This window comes from Hemibagrus wyckioides, linkage group LG02 (assembly GCF_019097595.1).
Source record: "Hemibagrus wyckioides isolate EC202008001 linkage group LG02, SWU_Hwy_1.0, whole genome shotgun sequence".
In the NCBI taxonomy this organism is placed as follows: Eukaryota; Metazoa; Chordata; class Actinopteri; order Siluriformes; family Bagridae; genus Hemibagrus; species Hemibagrus wyckioides.
Window position 1 is genome coordinate 996,061 of NC_080711.1, and position 25,000 is coordinate 1,021,060.

General features: G+C 49.2%; 1 protein-coding gene across 1 annotated transcript in view; it reads left to right on the top strand.

The window, feature by feature from the left end:
• The window catches only part of clec19a (C-type lectin domain containing 19A), a 29,971-nt gene that overhangs the window by 4,078 nt on the left and 893 nt on the right, over positions 1-25,000 (top strand). Inside the window, exons 2-4 of the mRNA XM_058403638.1 lie at positions 15,705-15,882; positions 18,661-18,754; positions 24,907-25,000. The exon at positions 24,907-25,000 is cut by the window's right edge and continues 39 nt beyond it. Of these exons, the coding sequence (XP_058259621.1) occupies positions 15,705-15,882; positions 18,661-18,754; positions 24,907-25,000 (366 nt within the window). The remainder of the gene's footprint in view (positions 1-15,704; positions 15,883-18,660; positions 18,755-24,906) is intronic.

The following is a 25,000-nucleotide window of genomic DNA, read 5'->3' on the forward strand; positions in this document are numbered from 1 at the left end:
TGTGTGATGTGTGGTGTGTGGTGTGTGATGTGTGGTGTGGTGTGTGATGTGGTGTGTGATGCGGTGTGTGGTGTGATGTGTGGTGTGTGGTGTGATGTGTGGTGTGTGGTGTGATGTGATGTGTGGTGTGGTGTGTGGTGTGTGGTGTGGTGTGTGATGTGGTGTGTGATGTGGTGTGTGATGTGGTGTGTGGTGTGGTGTGTGATGTGGTGTGTGGTGTGTGGTGTGGTGTGTGATGTGGTGTGGTGTGTGATGTGGTGTGGTGTGTGATGTGGTGTGTGATGTGGTGTGGTGTGTGATGTGGTGTGTGATGTGGTGTGGTGTGGTGTGTGATGTGGTGTGGTGTGTGATGTGATGTGGTGTGGTGTGTGATGTGGTGTGTGGTGTGTGGTGTGGTGTGTGGTGTGGTGTGTGATGTGGTGTGTGGTGTGGTGTGTGGTGTGGTGTGTGATGTGGTGTGTGATGTGGTGTGTGGTGTGTGGTGTGGTGTGTGGTGTGGTGTGTGATGTGGTGTGGTGTGTGATGTGGTGTGTGGTGTGTGGTGTGGTGTGTGATGTGGTGTGTGGTGTGGTGTGGTGTGTGGTGTGGTGTGTGATGTGGTGTGTGGTGTGGTGTGTGATGTGGTGTGTGGTGTGGTGTGTGATGTGGTGTGTGGTGTGGTGTGTGATGTGGTGTGTGATGTGTGGTGTGGTGTGTGGTGTGGTGTGTGATGTGGTGTGGTGTGATGTGGTGTGTGATGTGGTGTGGTGTGGTGTGTGATGTGGTGTATGGTGTGGTGTGGTGTGTGGTGTGTGGTGTGGTGTGTGATGTGGTGTGTGATGTGGTGTGTGATGTGGTGTGTGATGTGGTGTGTGATGTGGTGTGTGATGTGGTGTGTGGTGTGGTGTGTGATGTGGTGTGGTGTGTGGTGTGTGGTGTGTGGTGTGGTGTGTGATGTGGTGTGTGATGTGGTGTGTGATGTGGTGTGTGATGTGGTGTGTGGTGTGTGGTGTGGTGTGTGATGTGGTGTGGTGTGTGATGTGGTGTGGTGTGTGATGTGGTGTGTGATGTGGTGTGGTGTGGTGTGTGATGTGGTGTGGTGTGTGATGTGATGTGGTGTGGTGTGATGTGGTGTGTGATGTGGTGTGGTGTGTGATGTGGTGTGGTGTGATGTGTGGTGTGGTGTGTGATGTGGTGTGTGATGTGATGTGTGATGTGGTGTGTGATGTGGTGTGATGTGGTGTGTGATGTGGTGTGTGATGTGATGTGGTGTGGTGTGTGGTGTGGTGTGTGATGTGGTGTGTGATGTGGTGTGGTGTGGTGTGTGGTGTGGTGTGTGATATGGTGTGTGATGTGGTGTGGTGTGTGATGTGATGTGTGATGTGGTGTGGTGTGTGGTGTGGTGTGATGTGATGTGGTGTGTGATGTGGTGTGGTGTGTGATGTGATGTGGTGTGTGATGTGATGTGGTGTGTGATGTGGTGTGATGTGATGTGATGTGTGATGTGGTGTGTGATGTGGTGTGTGATGTGGTGTGGTGTGGTGTGTGGTGTGATGTGGTGTGTGGTGTGGTGTGGTGTGTGATGTGGTGTGGTGTGTGATGTGGTGTGTGGTGTGTGGTGTGGTGTGTGATGTGGTGTGTGGTGTGGTGTGTGGTGTGGTGTGTGATGTGGTGTGTGGTGTGGTGTGATGTGTGATGTGATGTGATGTGATGTGGTGTGATGTGGTGTGATGTGTGATGTGATGTGATGTGATGTGGTGTGATGTGGTGTGATGTGATGTGATGTGTGATGTGATGTGACGTGTGATGTGGTGTGGTGTGATGTGATGTGATGTGTGATGTGATGTGATGTGTGATGTGGTGTGGTGTGATGTGATGTGGTGTGTGATGTGTGATGTGGTGTGTGATGTGGTGTGATGTGGTGTGTGGTGTGGTGTGGTGTGTGATGTGGTGTGGTGTGTGATGTGGTGTGTGGTGTGGTGTGTGATGTGGTGTGTGGTGTGGTGTGATGTGTGATGTGATGTGATGTGATGTGGTGTGATGTGGTGTGATGTGATGTGATGTGATGTGATGTGTGATGTGGTGTGATGTGGTGTGATGTGATGTGATGTGGTGTGTGATGTGATGTGTGATGTGGTGTGTGATGTGGTGTGGTGTGTGGTGTGATGTGGTGTGTGGTGTGGTGTGGTGTGTGATGTGGTGTGGTGTGTGATGTGGTGTGTGGTGTGGTGTGTGATGTGGTGTGGTGTGTGATGTGGTGTGTGGTGTGGTGTGTGATGTGGTGTGTGGTGTGGTGTGTGATGTGGTGTGTGGTGTGGTGTGTGATGTGGCGTGTGGTGTGATGTGGTGTGTGATGTGGTGTGTGGTGTGATGTGGTGTGTGATGTGGTGTGTGATGTGATGTGGTGTGTGATGTGATGTGGTGTGGTGTGTGGTGTGGTGTGTGGTGTGGTGTGGTGTGTGGTGTGGTGTGTGATGTGGTGTGTGATGTGGTGTGGTGTGGTGTGTGATGTGGTGTGTGATGTGGTGTGGTGTGTGATGTGGTGTGTGATGTGGTGTGGTGTGTGATGTGGTGTGTGATGTGGTGTGGTGTGGTGTGTGATGTGGTGTGGTGTGTGATGTGGTGTGTGATGTGGTGTGGTGTGTGATGTGGTGTGTGATGTGATGTGGTGTGGTGTGGTGTGTGGTGTGGTGTGTGATGTGGTGTGGTGTGTGATGTGGTGTGTGATGTGGTGTGGTGTGTGGTGTGGTGTGTGATGTGGTGTGTGATGTGATGTGATGTGGTGTGTGATGTGGTGTGGTGTGATGTGTGATGTGGTGTGTGATGTGGTGTGATGTGATGTGTGGTGTGATGTGGTGTGATGTGGTGTGTGGTGTGATGTGGTGTGTGATGTGGTGTGGTGTGATGTGGTGTGGTGTGGTGTGTGGTGTGGTGTGGTGTGTGATGTGGTGTGTGATGTGATGTGGTGTGTGATGTGGTGTGTGATGTGGTGTGGTGTGGTGTGTGATGTGGTGTGGTGTGGTGTGTGGTGTGGTGTGGTGTGTGATGTGATGTGGTGTGGTGTGGTGTGTGATGTGGTGTGTGATGTGGTGTGGTGTGGTGTGGTGTGTGATGTGGTGTGGTGTGTGATGTGATGTGGTGTGTGATGTGGTGTGTGATGTGGTGTGTGGTGTGGTGTATGGTGTGGTGTGGTGTGGTGTGATGTGGTGTGTGATGTGGTGTGGTGTGGTGTGTGATGTGATGTGGTGTGGTGTGATGTGGTGTGTGATGTGGTGTGGTGTGTGATGTGGTGTGGTGTGTGATGTGGTGTGTGATGTGGTGTGTGATGTGGTGTGGTGTGGTGTGTGATGTGGTGTGTGGTGTGGTGTGGTGTGTGATGTGGTGTGTGGTGTGGTGTGGTGTGTGATGTGGTGTGTGATGTGGTGTGGTGTGGTGTGTGATGTGGTGTGATGTGATGTGATGTGATGTGGTGTGATGTGGTGTGATGTGGTGTGATGTGATGTGATGTGGTGTGATGTGATGTGGTGTGATGTGGTGTGTGATGTGGTGTGGTGTGTGATGTGGTGTGGTGTGTGATGTGGTGTGGTGTGTGATGTGGTGTGTGATGTGGTGTGTGATGTGGTGTGTGGTGTGATGTGGTGTGTGGTGTGGTGTGGTGTGTGATGTGGTGTGGTGTGTGATGTGGTGTGTGATGTGGTGTGGTGTGTGATGTGGTGTGTGGTGTGGTGTGTGATGTGGTGTGTGATGTGATGTGGTGTGATGTGATGTGTGGTGTGGTGTGTGATGTGGTGTGGTGTGTGATGTGGTGTGTGATGTGGTGTGGTGTGTGATGTGGTGTGTGATGTGGTGTGTGGTGTGGTGTGTGATGTGGTGTGTGATGTGGTGTGGTGTGTGATGTGGTGTGTGATGTGGTGTGGTGTGTGATGTGGTGTGTGATGTGGTGTGGTGTGTGATGTGGTGTGTGATGTGATGTGGTGTGTGATGTGGTGTGTGATGTGGTGTGGTGTGTGATGTGGTGTGTGATGTGGTGTGTGATGTGGTGTGTGATGTGGTGTGTGATGTGGTGTGTGATGTGGTGTATGGTGTGGTGTGTGATGTGGTGTGTGATGTGGTGTGTGATGTGGTGTGGTGTGTGATGTGGTGTGTGATGTGGTGTGGTGTGTGATGTGGTGTGTGATGTGGTGTGGTGTGTGATGTGGTGTGTGATGTGGTGTGTGATGTGGTGTATGGTGTGGTGTGTGATGTGGTGTGTGATGTGGTGTGTGATGTGATGTGGTGTGGTGTGTGATGTGGTGTGTGATGTGGTGTGTGGTGTGGTGTGTGATGTGGTGTGGTGTGTGATGTGGTGTGTGGTGTGGCGTGTGGTGTGTGATGTGGTGTGTGATGTGGTGTGGTGTGTGATGTGGTGTGGTGTGTGATGTGGTGTGTGGTGTGGTGTGTGATGTGGTGTGTGATGTGGTGTGTGGTGTGGTGTGTGATGTGGTGTGTGGTGTGTGATGTGGTGTGTGATGTGATGTGGTGTGTGGTGTGGTGTGATGTGGTGTGTGATGTGGTGTGGTGTGGTGTGGTGTGTGATGTGATGTGGTGTGTGATGTGGTGTGGTGTGGTGTGATGTGGTGTGTGATGTGGTGTGGTGTGGTGTGTGATGTGGTGTGTGATGTGGTGTGGTGTGGTGTGATGTGGTGTGTGATGTGGTGTGGTGTGGTGTGTGATGTGGTGTGGTGTGTGATGTGATGTGGTGTGGTGTGGTGTGTGATGTGGTGTGTGATGTGGTGTGGTGTGGTGTGGTGTGTGATGTGGTGTGGTGTGTGATGTGGTGTGTGATGTGGTGTGTGATGTGGTGTGTGGTGTGGTGTATGGTGTGGTGTGGTGTGGTGTGATGTGGTGTGTGATGTGGTGTGGTGTGGTGTGTGATGTGATGTGGTGTGGTGTGATGTGGTGTGTGATGTGGTGTGGTGTGTGATGTGGTGTGGTGTGTGATGTGGTGTGTGATGTGGTGTGTGATGTGGTGTGTGGTGTGGTGTGTGATGTGGCGTGTGGTGTGATGTGGTGTGTGATGTGGTGTGTGGTGTGATGTGGTGTGTGGTGTGGTGTGTGATGTGATGTGGTGTGGTGTGTGATGTGATGTGGTGTGGTGTGTGATGTGGTGTGTGATGTGATGTGGTGTGGTGTGATGTGGTGTGGTGTGATGTGGTGTGTGATGTGGTGTGTGATGTGATGTGGTGTGTGATGTGATGTGGTGTGGTGTGATGTGGTGTGTGATGTGGTGTGGTGTGTGATGTGGTGTGGTGTGTGATGTGGTGTGTGATGTGGTGTGTGATGTGGTGTGTGATGTGGTGTGTGGTGTGATGTGGTGTGTGGTGTGGTGTGTGGTGTGGTGTGTGATGTGGTGTGGTGTGTGATGTGGTGTGTGATGTGGTGTGGTGTGTGATGTGGTGTGTGGTGTGGTGTGTGATGTGGTGTGTGATGTGGTGTGGTGTGTGATGTGGTGTGTGATGTGGTGTGTGATGTGGTGTGTGGTGTGTGATGTGGTGTGTGATGTGGTGTGGTGTGTGATGTGGTGTGTGATGTGGTGTGTGGTGTGGTGTGTGATGTGGTGTGTGATGTGGTGTGTGGTGTGGTGTGTGATGTGGTGTGTGGTGTGTGATGTGGTGTGTGATGTGGTGTGGTGTGTGATGTGGTGTGTGGTGTGGTGTGTGATGTGGTGTGTGGTGTGTGATGTGGTGTGTGATGTGGTGTGGTGTGTGATGTGGTGTGTGGTGTGGTGTGTGATGTGGTGTGTGATGTGGTGTGTGATGTGGTGTGTGATGTGGTGTGTGATGTGATGTGGTGTGGTGTGTGATGTGGTGTGTGATGTGGTGTGTGGTGTGGTGTGTGATGTGGTGTGTGGTGTGTGATGTGGTGTGTGATGTGGTGTGGTGTGTGATGTGGTGTGTGATGTGGTGTGTGGTGTGGTGTGTGGTGTGGTGTGTGATGTGGTGTGTGATGTGGTGTGGTGTGTGATGTGGTGTGTGATGTGGTGTGTGATGTGGTGTGTGATGTGGTGTGTGATGTGGTGTGTGGTGTGTGATGTGGTGTGGTGTGTGATGTGGTGTGTGGTGTGTGATGTGGTGTGGTGTGTGGTGTGGTGTGTGATGTGGTGTGTGGTGTGTGATGTGGTGTGTGATGTGGTGTGTGATGTGGTGTGGTGTGTGATGTGGTGTGTGGTGTGGTGTGTGATGTGGTGTGGTGTGTGATGTGGTGTGTGGTGTGGTGTGTGATGTGGTGTGTGGTGTGTGATGTGGTGTGTGATGTGGTGTGTGGTGTGGTGTGTGATGTGGTGTGTGATGTGGTGTGTGATGTGGTGTGGTGTGTGATGTGGTGTGTGGTGTGGTGTGTGATGTGGTGTGTGGTGTGGTGTGTGATGTGGTGTGGTGTGTGATGTGGTGTGTGATGTGGTGTGTGATGTGGTGTGGTGTGTGGTGTGTGATGTGGTGTGTGATGTGGTGTGTGATGTGTGGTGTGGTGTGTGATGTGGTGTGTGGTGTGTGGTGTGTGATGTGGTGTGTGGTGTGTGATGTGGTGTGTGATGTGTGGTGTGGTGTGTGATGTGGTGTGTGGTGTGTGGTGTGGTGTGTGATGTGGTGTGTGATGTGGTGTGTGATGTGGTGTGTGATGTGGTGTGTGATGTGGTGTGTGATGTGGTGTGTGTGTGTGATGTGGTGTGTGATGTGGTGTGTGATGTGGTGTGTGATGTGGTGTGTGATGTGGTGTATGGTGTGGTGTGTGATGTGGTGTGTGGTGTGGTGTGTGATGTGGTGTGTGGTGTGGTGTGTGGTGTGTGTGGTGTGGTGTGTGATGTGGTGTGTGGTGTGGTGTGTGATGTGGTGTGTGATGTGGTGTATGGTGTGGTGTGGGGTGGGGTGTGAGATGTGGTGGATGGTGTGGTGTGTGATGGGGAGTGTGATGTGGTGTGGTGTGTGATGTGGTGTGTGATGTTGTGTGGTGTGTGATGTGGTGTGGTGTGTGATGTGGTGTGGTGTGTGATGTGGTGTGGTGTGTGATGTGGTGTGGTGTGTGGTGTGATGTGGTGTGTGATGTGGTGTGTGGTGTGGTGTGTGGTGTGGTGTGTGATGTGGTGTGTGGTGTGTGGTGTGGTGTGTGATGTGGTGTGGTGTGTGGTGTGTGGTGTGGTGTGTGATGTGGTGTGGTGTGTGATGTGGTGTGGTGTGATGTGATGTGGTGTGTGATGTGGTGTGTGATGTGGTGTATGGTGTGGTGTGTGATGTGGTGTGTGATGTGGTGTGGTGTGTGATGTGGTGTGTGGTGTGTGATGTGGTGTGGTGTGTGGTGTGGTGTGTGGTGTGGTGTGTGGTGTGTGATGTGGTGTGTGGTGTGGTGTGGTGTGTGATGTGGTGTGTGATGTGTGGTGTGATGTGGTGTGTGGTGTGTGGTGTGTGATGTGTGATGTGGTGTGTGATGTGTGGTGTGTGGTGTGGTGTGTGATGTGGTGTGTGATGTGGTGTGTGATGTGGTGTGTGATGTGGTGTGTGGTGTGGTGTGTGATGTGGTGTGTGATGTGGTGTGTGGTGTGATGTGGTGTGTGGTGTGGTGTGTGGTGTGGTGTGTGATGTGGTGTGTGGTGTGTGATGTGGTGTGTGATGTGGTGTGTGGTGTGTGGTGTGGTGTGTGATGTGGTGTGTGATGTGGTGTGTGATGTGGTGTGTGGTGTGGTGTGGTGTGTGATGTGGTGTGTGGTGTGGTGTGTGGTGTGGTGTGTGATGTGGTGTGTGGTGTGGTGTGTGGTGTGTGGTGTGGTGTGTGGTGTGGTGTGTGATGTGGTGTGTGATGTGGTGTGTGGTGTGGTGTGTGATGTGGTGTGTGGTGTGGTGTGTGATGTGGTGTGTGGTGTGTGATGTGGTGTGTGATGTGAGGTGTGATGTGGTGTGTGGTGTGTGATGTGGTGTGTGGTGTGTGATGTGGTGTGTGATGTGGTGTGTGATGTGGTGTGTGGTGTGTGATGTGGTGTGTGGTGTGTGATGTGGTGTGTGATGTGTGGTGTGTGGTGTGATGTGGTGTGTGGTGTGGTGTGTGATGTGGTGTGTGATGTGGTGTGTGATGTGGTGTGTGATGTGGTGTGGTGTGGTGTGTGATGTGGTGTGTGATGTGGTGTGTGATGTGGTGTGTGATGTGATGTGGTGTGGTGTGTGATGTGGTGTGTGATGTGGTGTGTGTGTGTGATGTGGTGTGTGATGTGGTGTGTGATGTGGTGTGTGATGTGGTGTGTGATGTGTGGTGTGTGGTGTGTGATGTGATGTGTGGTGTGGTGTGTGATGTGAGGTGTGATGTGGTGTGTGATGTGTGATGTGGTGTGTGATGTGGTGTGTGATGTGATGTGGTGTGTGGTGTGTGATGTGTGGTGTGTGGTGTGATGTGGTGTGTGGTGTGTGGTGTGTGATGTGGTGTGTGATGTGGTGTGTGGTGTGTGATGTGGTGTGTGATGTGGTGTGTGGTGTGTGATGTGGTGTGGTGTGTGATGTGGTGTGTGATGTGGTGTGGTGTGTGGTGTGGTGTGTGGTGTGGTGTATGGTGTGGTGTGTTATGTGGTGTGTGGTGTGGTGTGTGATGTGGTGTGTGGTGTGTGATGTGGTGTGTGATGTGGTGTGTGGTGTGGTGTGTGATGTGGTGTGTGATGTGGTGTGTGGTGTGGTGTGTGATGTGGTGTGTGGTGTGGTGTGTGATGTGGTGTGTGGTGTGGTGTGTGATGTGGTGTGTGGTGTGGTGTGGTGTGATGTGATGTGTGATGTGATGTGATGTGATGTGGTGTGATGTGATGTGGTGTGTGATGTGATGTGTGATGTGGTGTGTGATGTGGTGTGGTGTGTGGTGTGATGTGGTGTGTGGTGTGGTGTGGTGTGTGATGTGGTGTGGTGTGTGATGTGGTGTGTGGTGTGGTGTGTGATGTGGTGTATGGTGTGGTGTGTGATGTGGTGTGGTGTGTGATGTGGTGTGTGGTGTGGTGTGTGATGTGGTGTGTGGTGTGGTGTGTGATGTGGTGTGTGGTGTGGTGTGTGATGTGGTGTGTGGTGTGGTGTGGTGTGATGTGTGATGTGATGTGATGTGATGTGGTGTGATGTGGTGTGATGTGGTGTGATGTGATGTGATGTGGTGTGTGATGTGGTGTGTGGTGTGGTGTGTGATGTGGTGTGTGGTGTGGTGTGGTGTGTGATGTGGTGTGGTGTGTGATGTGGTGTGTGGTGTGGTGTGTGATGTGGTGTGGTGTGTGATGTGGTGTGTGGTGTGGTGTGTGATGTGGTGTGTGGTGTGGTGTGTGATGTGGCGTGTGGTGTGATGTGGTGTGTGATGTGGTGTGTGGTGTGATGTGGTGTGTGGTGTGGTGTGTGATGTGGTGTGTGGTGTGGTGTGTGATGTGGCGTGTGGTGTGATGTGGTGTGTGATGTGGTGTGTGGTGTGATGTGGTGTGTGATGTGGTGTGTGATGTGATGTGGTGTGTGATGTGATGTGGTGTGGTGTGTGGTGTGTGGTGTGGTGTGGTGTGTGGTGTGGTGTGTGATGTGGTGTGTGATGTGGTGTGGTGTGTGATGTGGTGTGGTGTGTGATGTGGTGTGTGATGTGGTGTGGTGTGTGATGTGGTGTGTGATGTGGTGTGTGGTGTGTGATGTGGTGTGTGGTGTGTGATGTGGTGTGTGATGTGGTGTGGTGTGTGATGTGGTGTGTGATGTGATGTGGTGTGGTGTGTGATGTGGTGTGTGATGTGATGTGGTGTGGTGTGGTGTGTGGTGTGGTGTGTGATGTGGTGTGGTGTGTGATGTGGTGTGTGATGTGGTGTGGTGTGTGGTGTGGTGTGTGATGTGGTGTGTGATGTGGTGTGGTGTGATGTGTGATGTGGTGTGATGTGATGTGATGTGATGTGGTGTGTGATGTGATGTGGTGTGTGGTGTGGTGTGTGATGTGGTGTGTGATGTGGTGTGGTGTGTGATGTGGTGTGGTGTGTGATGTGGTGTGGTGTGTGATGTGGTGTGTGATGTGATGTGGTGTGGTGTGATGTGGTGTGTGATGTGGTGTGGTGTGGTGTGTGATGTGGTGTGATGTGATGTGGTGTGGTGTGGTGTGGTGTGTGATGTGATGTGGTGTGGTGTGGTGTGTGATGTGGTGTGTGATGTGATGTGGTGTGATGTGATGTGTGATGTGGTGTGGTGTGTGATGTGATGTGGTGTGTGATGTGGTGTGTGATGTGGTGTGTGATGTGGTGTGTGGTGTGGTGTGGTGTGGTGTGATGTGGTGTGTGATGTGGTGTGGTGTGGTGTGTGATGTGATGTGGTGTGGTGTGGTGTGTGATGTGGTGTGGTGTGTGATGTGGTGTGGTGTGTGATGTGGTGTGGTGTGGTGTGTGATGTGATGTGGTGTGGTGTGATGTGGTGTGTGATGTGGTGTGGTGTGGTGTGTGATGTGATGTGGTGTGGTGTGATGTGGTGTGTGATGTGGTGTGGTGTGTGATGTGGTGTGGTGTGTGATGTGGTGTGTGATGTGGTGTGTGGTGTGATGTGGTGTGTGGTGTGATGTGGTGTGTGGTGTGGTGTGTGGTGTGGTGTGTGATGTGGTGTGTGGTGTGATGTGGTGTGTGATGTGGTGTGTGGTGTGATGTGGTGTGTGGTGTGGTGTGTGGTGTGGTGTGTGATGTGGTGTGGTGTGTGATGTGGTGTGTGATGTGGTGTGGTGTGTGATGTGGTGTGTGGTGTGGTGTGGTGTGTGATGTGGTGTGTGGTGTGGTGTGTGATGTGGTGTGTGGTGTGTGATGTGGTGTGTGACGTGGTGTGGTGTGTGATGTGGTGTGTGATGTGGTGTGTGGTGTGGTGTGTGATGTGGTGTGTGATGTGGTGTGTGGTGTGGTGTGTGATGTGGTGTGTGGTGTGTGATGTGGTGTGTGATGTGGTGTGGTGTGTGATGTGGTGTATGTTGTGGTGTGTGATGTGGTGTGTGATGTGGTGTGTGATGTGGTGTGTGATGTGGTGTGGTGTGTGATGTGGTGTATGTTGTGGTGTGTGATGTGGTGTGTGATGTGGTGTGTGATGTGGTGTGTGATGTGATGTGGTGTGGTGTGTGATGTGGTGTGTGATGTGGTGTGTGGTGTGGTGTGTGATGTGGTGTGTGGTGTGTGATGTGGTGTGTGATGTGGTGTGGTGTGTGATGTGGTGTGTGATGTGGTGTGTGGTGTGGTGTGTGGTGTGGTGTGTGATGTGGTGTGTGATGTGGTGTGGTGTGTGATGTGGTGTGTGATGTGGTGTGTGATGTGGTGTATGGTGTGGTGTGTGATGTGGTGTGTGATGTGGTGTGTGATGTGGTGTGTGATGTGGTGTGTGGTGTGGTGTGTGATGTGGTGTATGATGTGGTGTGTGATGTGATGTGGTGTGGTGTGTGATGTGGTGTGTGATGTGGTGTGTGGTGTGGTGTGTGATGTGGTGTGTGGTGTGTGATGTGGTGTGTGGTGTGGTGTGTGGTGTGGTGTGTGATGTGGTGTGTGATGTGGTGTGTGGTGTGGTGTGTGGTGTGGTGTGTGATGTGGTGTGATGTGTGATGTGGTGTGTGATGTGTGGTGTGTGGTGTGATGTGTGGTGTGTGTGATGTGGTGTGTGATGTGGTGTGTGGTGTGTGATGTGGTGTGTGGTGTGTGATGTGATGTGGTGTGTGGTGTGTGATGTGTGGTGTGTGGTGTGTGATGTGGTGTGTGGTGTGTGATGTGGTGTGTGATGTGGTGTGTGATGTGGTGTGTGGTGTGATGTGGTGTGTGATGTGGTGTGTGGTGTGTGATGTGGTGTGTGATGTGGTGTGTGGTGTGGTGTGTGATGTGGTGTGTGATGTGGTGTGTGATGTGGTGTGTGATGTGGTGTGTGGTGTGGTGTGTGATGTTGTGTGTGATGTGGTGTGGTGTGTGATGTGGTGTGTGGTGTGGTGTGTGGTGTGGTGTGTGGTGTGGTGTGTGATGTGGTGTGTGGTGTGTGGTGTGGTGTGTGGTGTGGTGTGTGGTGTGTGGTGTGGTGTGTGATGTGGTGTGTGGTGTGGTGTGTGATGTGGTGTGTGATGTGGTGTGTGATGTGGTGTGTGGTGTGATGTGGTGTGTGGTGTAGTGTGTGGTGTAGTGTGTGGTGTGGTGTGTGATGTGGTGTGTGATGTGGTGTGTGATGTGGTGTGTGATGTGGTGTGTGGTGTGTGGTGTGTGATGTGGTGTGTGATGTGGTGTGTGGTGTGGTGTGTGATGTGGTGTGTGATGTGGTGTGTGATGTGGTGTGTGATGTGGTGTGTGGTGTGTGATGTGGTGTGTGATGTGGTGTGGTGTGTGATGTGGTGTGTGATGTGGTGTGTGGTGTGGTGTGTGATGTGGTGTGTGATGTGGTGTATGGTGTGGTGTGTGATGTGGTGTGTGGTGTGTGATGTGGTGTGTGATGTGGTGTGGTGTGTGATGTGGTGTGTGGTGTGGTGTGTGATGTGGTGTGTGATGTGGTGTGTGATGTGGTGTGTGATGTGATGTGGTGTGGTGTGTGATGTGGTGTGTGATGTGGTGTGTGATGTGGTGTGTGATGTGATGTGGTGTGGTGTGTGATGTGGTGTGTGATGTGGTGTGTGATGTGGTGTATGGTGTGGTGTGTGATGTGGTGTGTGATGTGGTGTGTGAGGTGGTGTGTGATGTGGTGTGTGATGTGGTGTATGGTGTGGTGTGTGATGTGGTGTGTGATGTGGTGTGTGATGTGGTGTATGGTGTGGTGTGTGATGTGGTGTGTGGTGTGGTGTGTGATGTGGTGTGTGATGTGTGTGGTGTGGTGTGTGATGTGGTGTGTGATGTGGTGTGTGATGTGGTGTGGTGTGTGATGTGGTGTGTGGTGTGGTGTGTGGTGTGGTGTGTGATGTGGTGTGTGATGTGGTGTGCTGTGTGATGTGGTGTGTGATGTGGTGTGTGATGTGGTGTATGGTGTGGTGTGTGATGTGGTGTGTGATGTGGTGTGTGGTGTGTGATGTGGTGTGGTGTGTGATGTGGTGTGTGATGTGGTGTGGTGTGTGATGTGGTGTGTGGTGTGTGGTGTGTGATGTGGTGTGTGATGTGATGTGGTGTGATGTGGTGTGTGGTGTGTGATGTGGTGTGTGATGTGGTGTGTGGTGTGGTGTGTGATGTGGTGTGTGATGTGGTGTGTGATGTGGTGTGTGATGTGGTGTGTGGTGTGGTGTGTGATGTGGTGTATGGTGTGGTGTGTGATGTGGTGTGTGATGTGGTGTGGTGTGTGATGTGGTGTGTGATGTGGTGTGGTGTGTGATGTGGTGTGGTGTGTGATGTGGTGTGGTGTGTGGTGTGATGTGGTGTGTGATGTGGTGTGTGGTGTGGTGTGTGGTGTGGTGTGTGATGTGGTGTGTGGTGTGGTGTGTGGTGTGGTGTGTGGTGTGGTGTGTGATGTGGTGTGTGGTGTGGTGTGTGGTGTGTGGTGTGGTGTGTGATGTGGTGTGTGGTGTGGTGTGTGGTGTGGTGTGTGATGTGGTGTGTGATGTGGTGTGGTGTGTGATGTGGTGTGTGGTGTGGTGTGTGGTGTGGTGTGTGATGTGGTGTGTGATGTGGTGTGGTGTGGTGTGTGATGTGGTGTGTGGTGTGGTGTGTGGTGTGTGATGTGGTGTGTGATGTGGTGTGTGGTGTGGTGTGTGGTGTGGTGTGGTGTGTGATGTGGTGTGTGGTGTGTGGTGTGGTGTGTGATGTGGTGTGTGGTGTGGTGTGTGATGTGGTGTGTGATGTGGTGTGTGGTGTGGTGTGTGGTGTGTGATGTGGTGTGTGATGTGGTGTGTGGTGTGGTGTGTGGTGTGGTGTGGTGTGTGATGTGGTGTGTGATGTGGTGTGTGGTGTGATGTGGTGTGTGGTGTGTGGTGTGGTGTGTGATGTGGTGTGTGGTGTGGTGTGTGATGTGGTGTGTGATGTGGTGTGTGATGTGGTGTGTGATGTGGTGTGTGGTGTGGTGTGTGATGTTGTGTGTGATGTGGTGTGTGATGTGGTGTGTGGTGTGGTGTGTGGTGTGTGATGTGGTGTGTGGTGTGGTGTGTGGGGTGGTGTGTGGTGTGGTGTGTGATGTGGTGTGTGATGTGGTGTGTGGTGTGATGTGGTGTGGTGTGTGATGTGGTGTGGTGTGTGATGTGGTGTGGTGTGTGGTGTGGTGTGTGGTGTGGTGTGTGATGTGGTGTGTGATGTGGTGTGTGGTGTGTGATGTGGTGTGTGGTGTGGTGTGTGGTGTGGTGTGTGATGTGGTGTGTGATGTGGTGTGTGATGTGGTGTGTGATGTGGTGTGTGGTGTGGTGTGTGATGTTGTGTGTGATGTGGTGTGGTGTGTGATGTGGTGTGTGATGTGGTGTGTGGTGTGGTGTGTGGTGTGGTGTGTGGTGTGGTGTGTGATGTGGTGTGTGGTGTGGTGTGTGGTGTGGTGTGTGATGTGGTGTGTGGTGTGGTGTGAGGTGTGGTGTGTGGTGTGGTGTGTGATGTGGTGTGTGGTGTGGTGTGTGATGTGGTGTGTGGTGTGGTGTGTGATGTGGTGTGTGGTGTGGTGTGTGATGTGGTGTGTGATGTGTTGTGTGGTGTGTGATGTGGTGTGTGGTGTGTGGTGTGGTGTGGTGTGTGGTGTGGTGTGTGATGTGGTGTGTGGTGTGGTGTGTGGTGTGGTGTGTGATGTGGTGTGTGGTGTGGTGTGTGATGTGGTGTGTGGTGTGGTGTGTGATGTGGTGTGTGGTGTGGTGTGTGATGTGGTGTATGATGTGTTGTGTGGTGTGTGATGTGGTGTGTGATGTGGTGTGGTGTGTGATGTGGTGTGGTGTGTGGTGTGTGGTGTGGTGTGTGATGTGGTGTGTGGTGTGGTGTGTGGTGTGGTGTGTGGTGTGGTGTGTGATGTGGTGTGTGGTGTGGTGTGTGATGTGGTGTGTGGTGTGGTGTGTGATGTGGTGTGTGGTGTGGTGTGTGATGTGGTGTGTGATGTGGTGTGGTGTGTGATGTGGTGTGTGGTGTGGTGTGTGGTGTGGTGTGTGGTGTGGTGTGTGATGTGGTGTGTGGTGTGGTGTGTGGTGTGGTGTGTGATGTGGTGTGTGGTGTGGTGTGTGATGTGGTGTGTGGTGTGGTGTGTGATGTGGTGTGTGGTGTGGTGTGTGATGTGGTGTGTGATGTGTTGTGTGGTGTGTGATGTGGTGTGTGGTGTGGTGTGTGGTGTGGTGTGTGATGTGGTGTGTGGTGTGGTGTGTGGTGTGGTGTGTGATGTGGTGTGTGGTGTGGTGTGTGATGTGGTGTGGTGTGTGGTGTGTGATGTGGTGTGTGGTGTGGTGTGTGGTGTGGTGTGTGGTGTGGTGTGTGATGTGGTGTGTGGTGTGGTGTGTGGTGTGGTGTGTGATGTGGTGTGTGGTGTGGTGTGTGATGTGGTGTGTGGTGTGGTGTGTGATGTGGTGTGTGGTGTGGTGTGTGGTGTGGTGTGTGATGTGGTGTGTGGTGTGGTGTGTGATGTGGTGTGTGGTGTGGTGTGTGATGTGGTGTGTGGTGTTGTGTGTGATGTGGTGTGTGATGTGAAACAGTAGGGTGTCGTGATTTTCTTGTCATGCTGGACATTGTGTTTTTCCTGACCCCAGGCAGCGTGTTGATAAAGGTCAGAACATGTGGAGAACTTTATCATTTCCTCTGGATGTTAATCAGCTCTACTCTGTACCTCTTCTCTGTTCTCTAGCTCTGCCTCTGCAGCTTCCTGACTCAGGTCAGCCCGCAGTCTGCCCACTCTTCTGGACCGAGTTTGACGGGTTCTGCTACCGCTTTTTCCCCCAGAACCGCACGTGGGCTGAGGCTGACCTGTACTGCGCCGAGTTCTCCAACGGTCACCGGTCAGGGAAACTCTCCTCCATACACAGGTAACAACATCATCCAGAGCAAGGGGAAGGGTTCAGTGCTGACCTTATACCACTGACCTCATACCACTGACCTAATACCACTGACCTCATACCACTGACCTTATACCACTGCTCTTATACTGTACCACTGACCATTTACAACTGCTCTTATACCATTGACCTTATACCACTGACCTCATACCACTGGCCTTATACCACTGACCTTTTACAACTGCTCTTATACCATTGACCTTATACCACTGACCTCATACCACTGGCCTTATACCACTGACCTTTTACAACTGCTCTTATACCACTGACCTCATACCACTGACCTAATACCACTGACCTCATACCACTGACCTTATACCACTGCTCTTATACTGTACCACTGACCATTTACAACTGCTCTTATACCATTGACCTTATACCACTGACCTCATACCACTGGCCTTATACCACTGACCTTTTACAACTGCTCTTATACCATTGACCTTATACCACTGACCTCATACCACTGACCTTATACCACTGACCTTTTACAACTGCTCTTATACCACTGACCTCGTACCACTGACCTTATTCCACTGACCTTATACCACTGACCTTTTACAACTGCTCTTATACCACTGACCTCATACCACTGACCTCATACAACTGACCTTTTACAACTGCTCTTATACCACTGACCTTATTCCACTGACCTTTTACAACTGCTCTTATACCACTGACCTTATACCACTGACCTTATTCCACTGACCTTTTACAACTGCTCTTATACCACTGACCTCATACAACTGCTCTTATACCACTGACCTTATACCACTGACCTTATTCCACTGACCTTTTACAACTGCTCTTATACCACTGACCTCATACCACTGACCTTTTACAACTGCTCCTATACCACTGACCTTTTACAACTGCTCTTATACCACTGACCTCATACAACTGCTCTTATACCACTGACCTCATACCACTGACCTTATACCACTGACCTCATACCACTGACCTTATACCACTGACCTCATACAACTGCTCTTATACCACTGACCTCATACAACTACTCTTATACCACTGACCTTTTACAACTGCTCTTATACCACTGACCTCATACAACTACTCTTATACCACTGACCTTTTACAACTGCTCTTATACCACTGACCTCATACAACTGCTCTTATACCACTGACCTCATACAACTGCTCTTATACCACTGACCTCATACCACTGACCTTATACCACTGACCTCATACCACTGACCTTATACCACTGACCTCATACAACTGCTCTTATACCACTGACCTCATACAACTGCTCTTATACCACTGACCTCATACAACTGCTCTTATACCACTGACCTCATACAACTGCTCTTATACCACTGACCTCATACAACTGCTCTTATACCACTGACCTCATACAACTGCTCTTATACCACTGACCTCATACCACTGACCTCATACAACTGCTCTTATACCACTGACCTCATACAACTCCTGTTATACCACTGACCTTTTACAACTGCTCTTATACCACTGACCTCATACAACTGCTCTTATACCACTGACCTCATACAACTGCTCTTATACCACTGACCTCATACCACTGACCTTATACCACTGACCTCATACAACTGCTCTTATACCACTGACCTCATACAACTCCTGTTATACCACTGACCTTTTACAACTGCTCTTATACCACTGACCTTTTACAACTTCTCTTATACCACTGACCTCATACAACTGCTCTTATACCACTGACCTCATACCACTGACCTTATACCACTGACCTCATACCACTGACCTTATACCACTGACCTCATACAACTGCTCTTATACCACTGACCTCATACAACTACTCTTATACCACTGACCTTTTACAACTGCTCTTATACCACTGACCTTTTACAACTGCTCTTATACCACTGACCTTTTACAACTGCTCTTATACCACTGACCTTATACCACTGACCTCATACCACTGACCTTATACCACTGACCTTTTACAACTGCTCTTATACCACTGACCTCATACAACTGCTCTTATACCACTGACCTCATACCACTGACCTTATACCACTGACCTCATACAACTACTCTTATACCACTGACCTTTTACAACTGCTCTTATACCACTGACCTTATGCCACTGACCTCATACCACTGACCTCATACCACTGACTGTATACCACTGACCTCATACAACTGCTCTTATACCACTGACCTTTTACAACTGCTCTTATACCACTGACCTCATACCACTGACCTTATACCACTGACCTTTTACAACTGCTCTTATACCACTGACCTTTTACAACTGCTCTTATACCACTGACCTCATACAACTGCTCTTATACCACTGACCTTATGCCACTGACCTCATACCACTGACCTCATACCACTGACCTTTTACAACTGCTCCTATACCACTGACCTTTTACAACTGCTCTTATACCACTGACCTTATGCCACTGACCTCATACCACTGACCTCATACCACTGACCTTTTACAACTGCTCCTATACCACTGACCTTTTACAACTGCTCTTATACCACTGACCTTTTACAACTGCTCTTATACCACTGACCTTTTACAACTGCTGTTATACCACTGACCTTATACAACTGCTCTTATACCACTGACCTCATACCACTGACCTCATACTCCTGACCTCATGCCACCACTGACCTCATGCCACTGACCTCATACTACTGACCTCATACCCCTGAACTGATGCCACTGACCTCATACTGCTGACCTCATACAACTGACCTGTCTGTGTTTGCACTCAGCTGGGAGGAGAATGTCTTCGTGTATGACCTGGTGAACAGCCGTGTCCCGGGAATTCCCACGGATATCTGGATCGGCCTGCATGACCGCAGACAGGTGAAGGCGTGGAGGTGCTCTGAGCCCAGCAGGGTTGCCAGGGTGGAGTTTATCCATGATTGGAAGTGTAGTTTTGTATTAGGTGAAAATATTCCACAGCTCCAGAGCTCCTAAATCTAATTAAACAAAGGCTACAGCAGACACGTGTAACGTCCGGTCAGGAAACACTGACAGTGAGATTTTTACTGCAGTGTTTATCCTCACTCTTCTTCACACATCACGCTACAGACACGTGGGTATTGCTCTGAGACCTGGCAACCCTTGAGTGCACAGAGATGATCAAACCTTTCATCACATAAACAACACAAAACATAAGAGTGTAATTATTTACTCTGGTCATGTGAATCTGGTCATGTGATGTTGGTCATGTGATATCGGGTCTGTTATTGCTAACACAGCTGCATCTGTCAAAAGTCTTGTTTCTGCTTTTCATGGCTTACACACTGCTGCTGGTTTCATTTAGGAAAATAATCACCACCAACGTTTATCCAGTTCCCTTTAGAGCAGAAGCTAACTGACTTCAGTCGCTAGCAAGAAGTTTGCTAATTCTGGGTTAAGGTAGGGTGACCATATTTCAGTTTTCAAAACAGAGGACAGTGGGGGCAGGAGGCAGACGGACCTCCACTGTGTGTGGAAGGATCGGGATGGGGTTGGGGGGGTTGGGGGGGTTGGGGGGGGTGGAAATACTTGACAAATACATTCACAACCATGAAACTATGTTACTGAACTTTAATACACAAAGTAATAACATCCTTTTCATTCAATTTTTGGCTCTCAGCAATAGAATAATAACAAACAAATTAAAAACAATTGTTTAGCATTTAACACCTTTTACATGACACTGTTTCTTTCCAAGGCCAAAAGTTAAAGTAAAATAAAAAGTCAGTTGAAATTAAAAAAAGAAAAATAACCTACTATTTCAGTCAAAAATCATTTCAGTCCTTGTGATGTTCTCCGGTATACCTTTCTGATGAACGAATCTTTCCCAATATTCCCTGATTACCAATTAAGTAGGCATGAAAGTCTCAGCTGACTCATTTGGGGTGTTTTAACTTCGACTACGCCACCATTCTTCCAATCAAAATACTGAATAAGCAGAGGGAATACTTCCACAGGACCGTGATTGCTTCCATCAGTAGAAACACCACAGTAAGGTATGTCTTCCTGTGCTTTCAGAGCTATGTCGACCGAATGTGGTGCTATCACAGCGTTAACAATTGCTTCAGTCCTCGTATGAGCGCTTGAAAATTTTCACGCTGTCTCAGAATCAGGGAAAGCCTTATTTAACAAGGCAGACGTGCGGTCCACTGATCTATAGCTATTGTGCTGCCTCGTGGTGTGGGATGTAAAAACTCCCTCCGCAGCGATAACAGCATCATCTGTCTTTACCTGCTCTCACAACATAGTCGGTTCATTCACTTGAAGAGCTCTCACCTTTAGCTGCAATTTTGTGTTTTGCGGAGCTTATGTACGTGCAGCTTTGCAGGTCATGCATTCTGCTTCAAACGGATCCTGACCGAGATGAAACCACAGGAATTTTCTTTGTAAATCATCTGTGAATTTACATTTGCATTTGAGCATCTTTTATGCTATTCAAGAGCCATGTGCCACCCACTGACAGGTAAACTGCTGCTCTCTCTCTTGGCTGTTGCTGTGGTGCTGAGGGATTTAGACGCACTGGTCAGTGGTGGCATGCAACAAGGCGTGGCCTAAAGAGAACAGTCAAAGTAATGCAAAAACGCATACAATTAATGATGAGTGTAAAGGCAAAAGCCAAATCCCAACATTTTAGGAGATTTAGAAATCCCGGCCAGATGCATTTTTTTAGTCCCAAAAAGAGGACATGTCCTCAGTGTGGACTCTCTGTCCTGACCCCAGTGGGTCATTAGCGAGAGCTGCTGCTGGACACACACACCACTGGAAATCCTCACCCACAGCCTGGCTTTAAAAATACCGGCCATTGCCACGGCAACCAGGTGGAGACTGTGTTCCTGCTACACGTTACAGCAGAACCACGAGACCATGCTTTACTGTGTTTAGATATTCAATGATTCATTATTTTATTTCAACATACACACACACACACTGTACACACACACTGTACACACATACTGTATACACACACTGTATACACACACTGCACATACACACTGTACACACACACACACACACACTGTACACACACACTGTATACACACACTGTATACACACACTGCACATACACACTGTACACACACACACACACACACTGTATACACACACTGTACACACACACTGTACACACACTGTATACACACACTGCACATACACACTGTACACACACACACACACACTGTAAACACACACTGTACATACACACACTGTATACACACACTGTACGTACACATATACACACACACACACACACACTGTTTATACATACACTGTACACACACACACACTGTACACACACACTGTACACACACACTGTATACACACACTGCACATACACACTGTACACACACACACACACTGTATACACACACTGTACGTACACACACTGTATACACACACTGTACGTACACATACACACTGTATACACACACACACACACACACTGTATACAGACACTGTATACACACACACACACACACACACACAGTATACAGACACTGTACACACACACTGTACACACACACTGTACACACACACTGCACACACACACTGTATACACACACACACACACACACTGTATACAGACACTGTATACACACACACACACACACACACAGTATACAGACACTGTACACACACACTGTACACACACACTGTACACACACACTGCACATACACACTGTACACACACACACACACACTGTATACACACACTGTACATACACACACTGTATACACACACTGTACGTACACATATACACACACACACACACTGTTTATACATACACTGTATACACACACACACACACACTGTATACACACACTGTACATACACACTGTACACACACACACACACACACACACACACTGTATACAGACACTGTACATACACACTGTACACACACACTGTACGTACATACACTATATACACACACACACACACACACTGTATACAGACACTGTATACACACACACACACACACACACAGTATACAGACACTGTACATACACACTGTACACACACACACAAACACACACACACACTGTATACAGACACTGTACATACACACTGTACGTACATACACTATATACACACACTGTATACACACACACACACACACTGTATACAGACACCGTATACACACACACACACACACACAGTATACAGACACTGTACATACACACTGTACACACACACTGTACACACACACACACACTGTATACAGACACTGTACGTACATACACTATATACACACACTGTATACACACACACACACTGTATACAGACACTGTATACACACACACACACACAGTATACAGACACTGTACATACACACTGTACACACACACACACATTGTATACACACACTGTACATATACACACATACACACACACACACACACTGTATATACACACACACACACACACACACACTGTACATATACACACACACTGTATACACACACTGTATACACACACACACACTGTATACACACACACACTATATACACTCACTGTACATACACACTGTACACACACACACTGTATACACACACTGTACACACACACTCTGTACACACACACACACTGTACGTACACACACACACTGTATACAGACACTGTACACACACACACACACACTGTATACACACACACACTGTATACACACACACACACACACTATATACACACACTGTATACGCACACTGTACACACACACTGTATACACACACCATACACACACACTGTACATACACACACACACACACTGTATACACACACTGTACACACACACTGTATACACACACTGTATGTACACACACATACACACTGTATACACAAACACACACACTGTTTATACACTCACTGTATACACACACAGGCACGCACACACACATATACACTGTATACACACAGACTGTATATATACACAGACACACACACAGTACATACACACACTGTACACACATTGTACATATACACACAGACTGTCTATACACTGTATACACACACACACACACTATATATACACTGTATACACACACAGTACATATACACACACAGTACATACACACACAGTATATACACTGTATACACACACACACACAGTACATACACACACTGTACACACACTGTATACACACACACACACAGTACATACACACATACACTGTATACACACACACACACACACACACAGTACATACACACACTGTACACACACTGTATACACACACACACACAGTACATATACACATACACTGTATACACACACACACACACATAATGTACATAAACACACACACAGTACATCCACACACAATGTACACACTGTACACACACACTGTACACACACACTGTACGTACATACACTATATACACACACTGTATACACACACACACACACAGTATACAGACACTGTACATACACACTGTACACACACACACACACATTGTATACACACACTGTACATATACACACATACACACACACACACACTGTATATACACACACACACACACACACACACTGTACATATACACACACACTGTATACACATACTGTATACACACACACACACACAGTACATCCACACACAATGTACACACTGTACACACACACTGTACACACACACACAAACACATATTTGAGCCAAGTTCAGAATGTACACTATATTGCCAAAAGTATTCTCTCACCTGCCTTGACTCGCATATGAACTTAAGTGACATCCCATTCCTAATCCATAGGGTTCAATATGACGTCGGTCCACCCTTTGCAGCTATAACAGCTTCAACTCTTCTGGGAAGGCTGTCCACAAGGTTTAGGAGTGTGTTTATGGGAATTTTTGACCATTCTTCCAGAAGCGCATTTGTGAGGTCACACACTGATGTTGGACGAGAAGGCCTGGCTCTCAGTCTCCGCTCTAATTCATCCCAAAGGTGTTCTATGGGGTTGAGGTCAGGACTCTGTGCAGGTCAGTCAAGTTCCTCCACACCAAACTCAATCATCCATGTCTTTATGGACCTTGCTTTGGTCACTGGTGCACAGTCATGTTGGAAGAGGAAGGGGCCAGCTCCAAACTGTTCCCACAAAGTTGGGAGCATGGAATTGTCCAAAATGTCTTGGTATGCTGAAGCATTCAGAGTTCCTTTCACTGGAACTAAGGGGCCAAGCCCAGCTCCTGAAAAACAACCCCACACCATAATCCCCCCTCCACCAAACTTTACACTTGGCACAATGCAGTCAGACAAGTACCGTTCTCCTGGCAACCGCCAAACCCAGACTCGTCCATCAGATTGCCAGATGGAGAAGCGCGATTCGTCACTCCAGAGAACGCGTCTCCACTGCTCTAGAGTCCAGTGGCGGCGTGCTTTACACCACTGCATCCGACGCTTTGCATTGCACTTGGTGATGTATGGCTTGGATGCAGCTGCTCGGCCATGGAAACCCATTCCATGAAGCTCTCTGCGCACTGTTCTTGAGCTCATCTGAAGGCCACATGAAGTTTGGAGGTCTGTAGCGATCGACTCTGCAGAAAGTTGGCGACCTCTTCGCACTATGCGCCTCAGCATCCGCTGACCCCGCTCCGTCAGTTTACGTGGCCTACCACTTCGTGGCTGAGTTGCTGTCGTTCCCAAACACTTCCACGTTCTTATAATACAGCTGACAGTTGACTGTGGAATATTTAGGAGCGAGGAAATTTCACGACTGGATTTGTTGCACAGGTGGCATCCTATCACAGTTCCACGCTGGAATTCACTGAGCTCCTGAGAGCGACCCATTCTTTCACAAATGTTTGTAAAAACAGTCTGCATGCCTAGGTGCTTGATTTTATACACCTGTGGCCATGGAAGTGATTGGAACACCTGATTCTGATTATTTGGATGGGTGAGCCAATACTTTTGGCAATATAGTGTATGTCAGTGCTGAGCTTATTGTGTGTTATCTCACTGTGTGTGTGTGTGTGTGTATGTGTGTGTGTGTGTGTGTGTGCAGGAAGGCACCATGGAGTGGACAGACGGATCTCCGTATGAGTTCAGTTACTGGGACGGAAACCAACCGGACGACGGAATCCACCGGATCTCTGAGG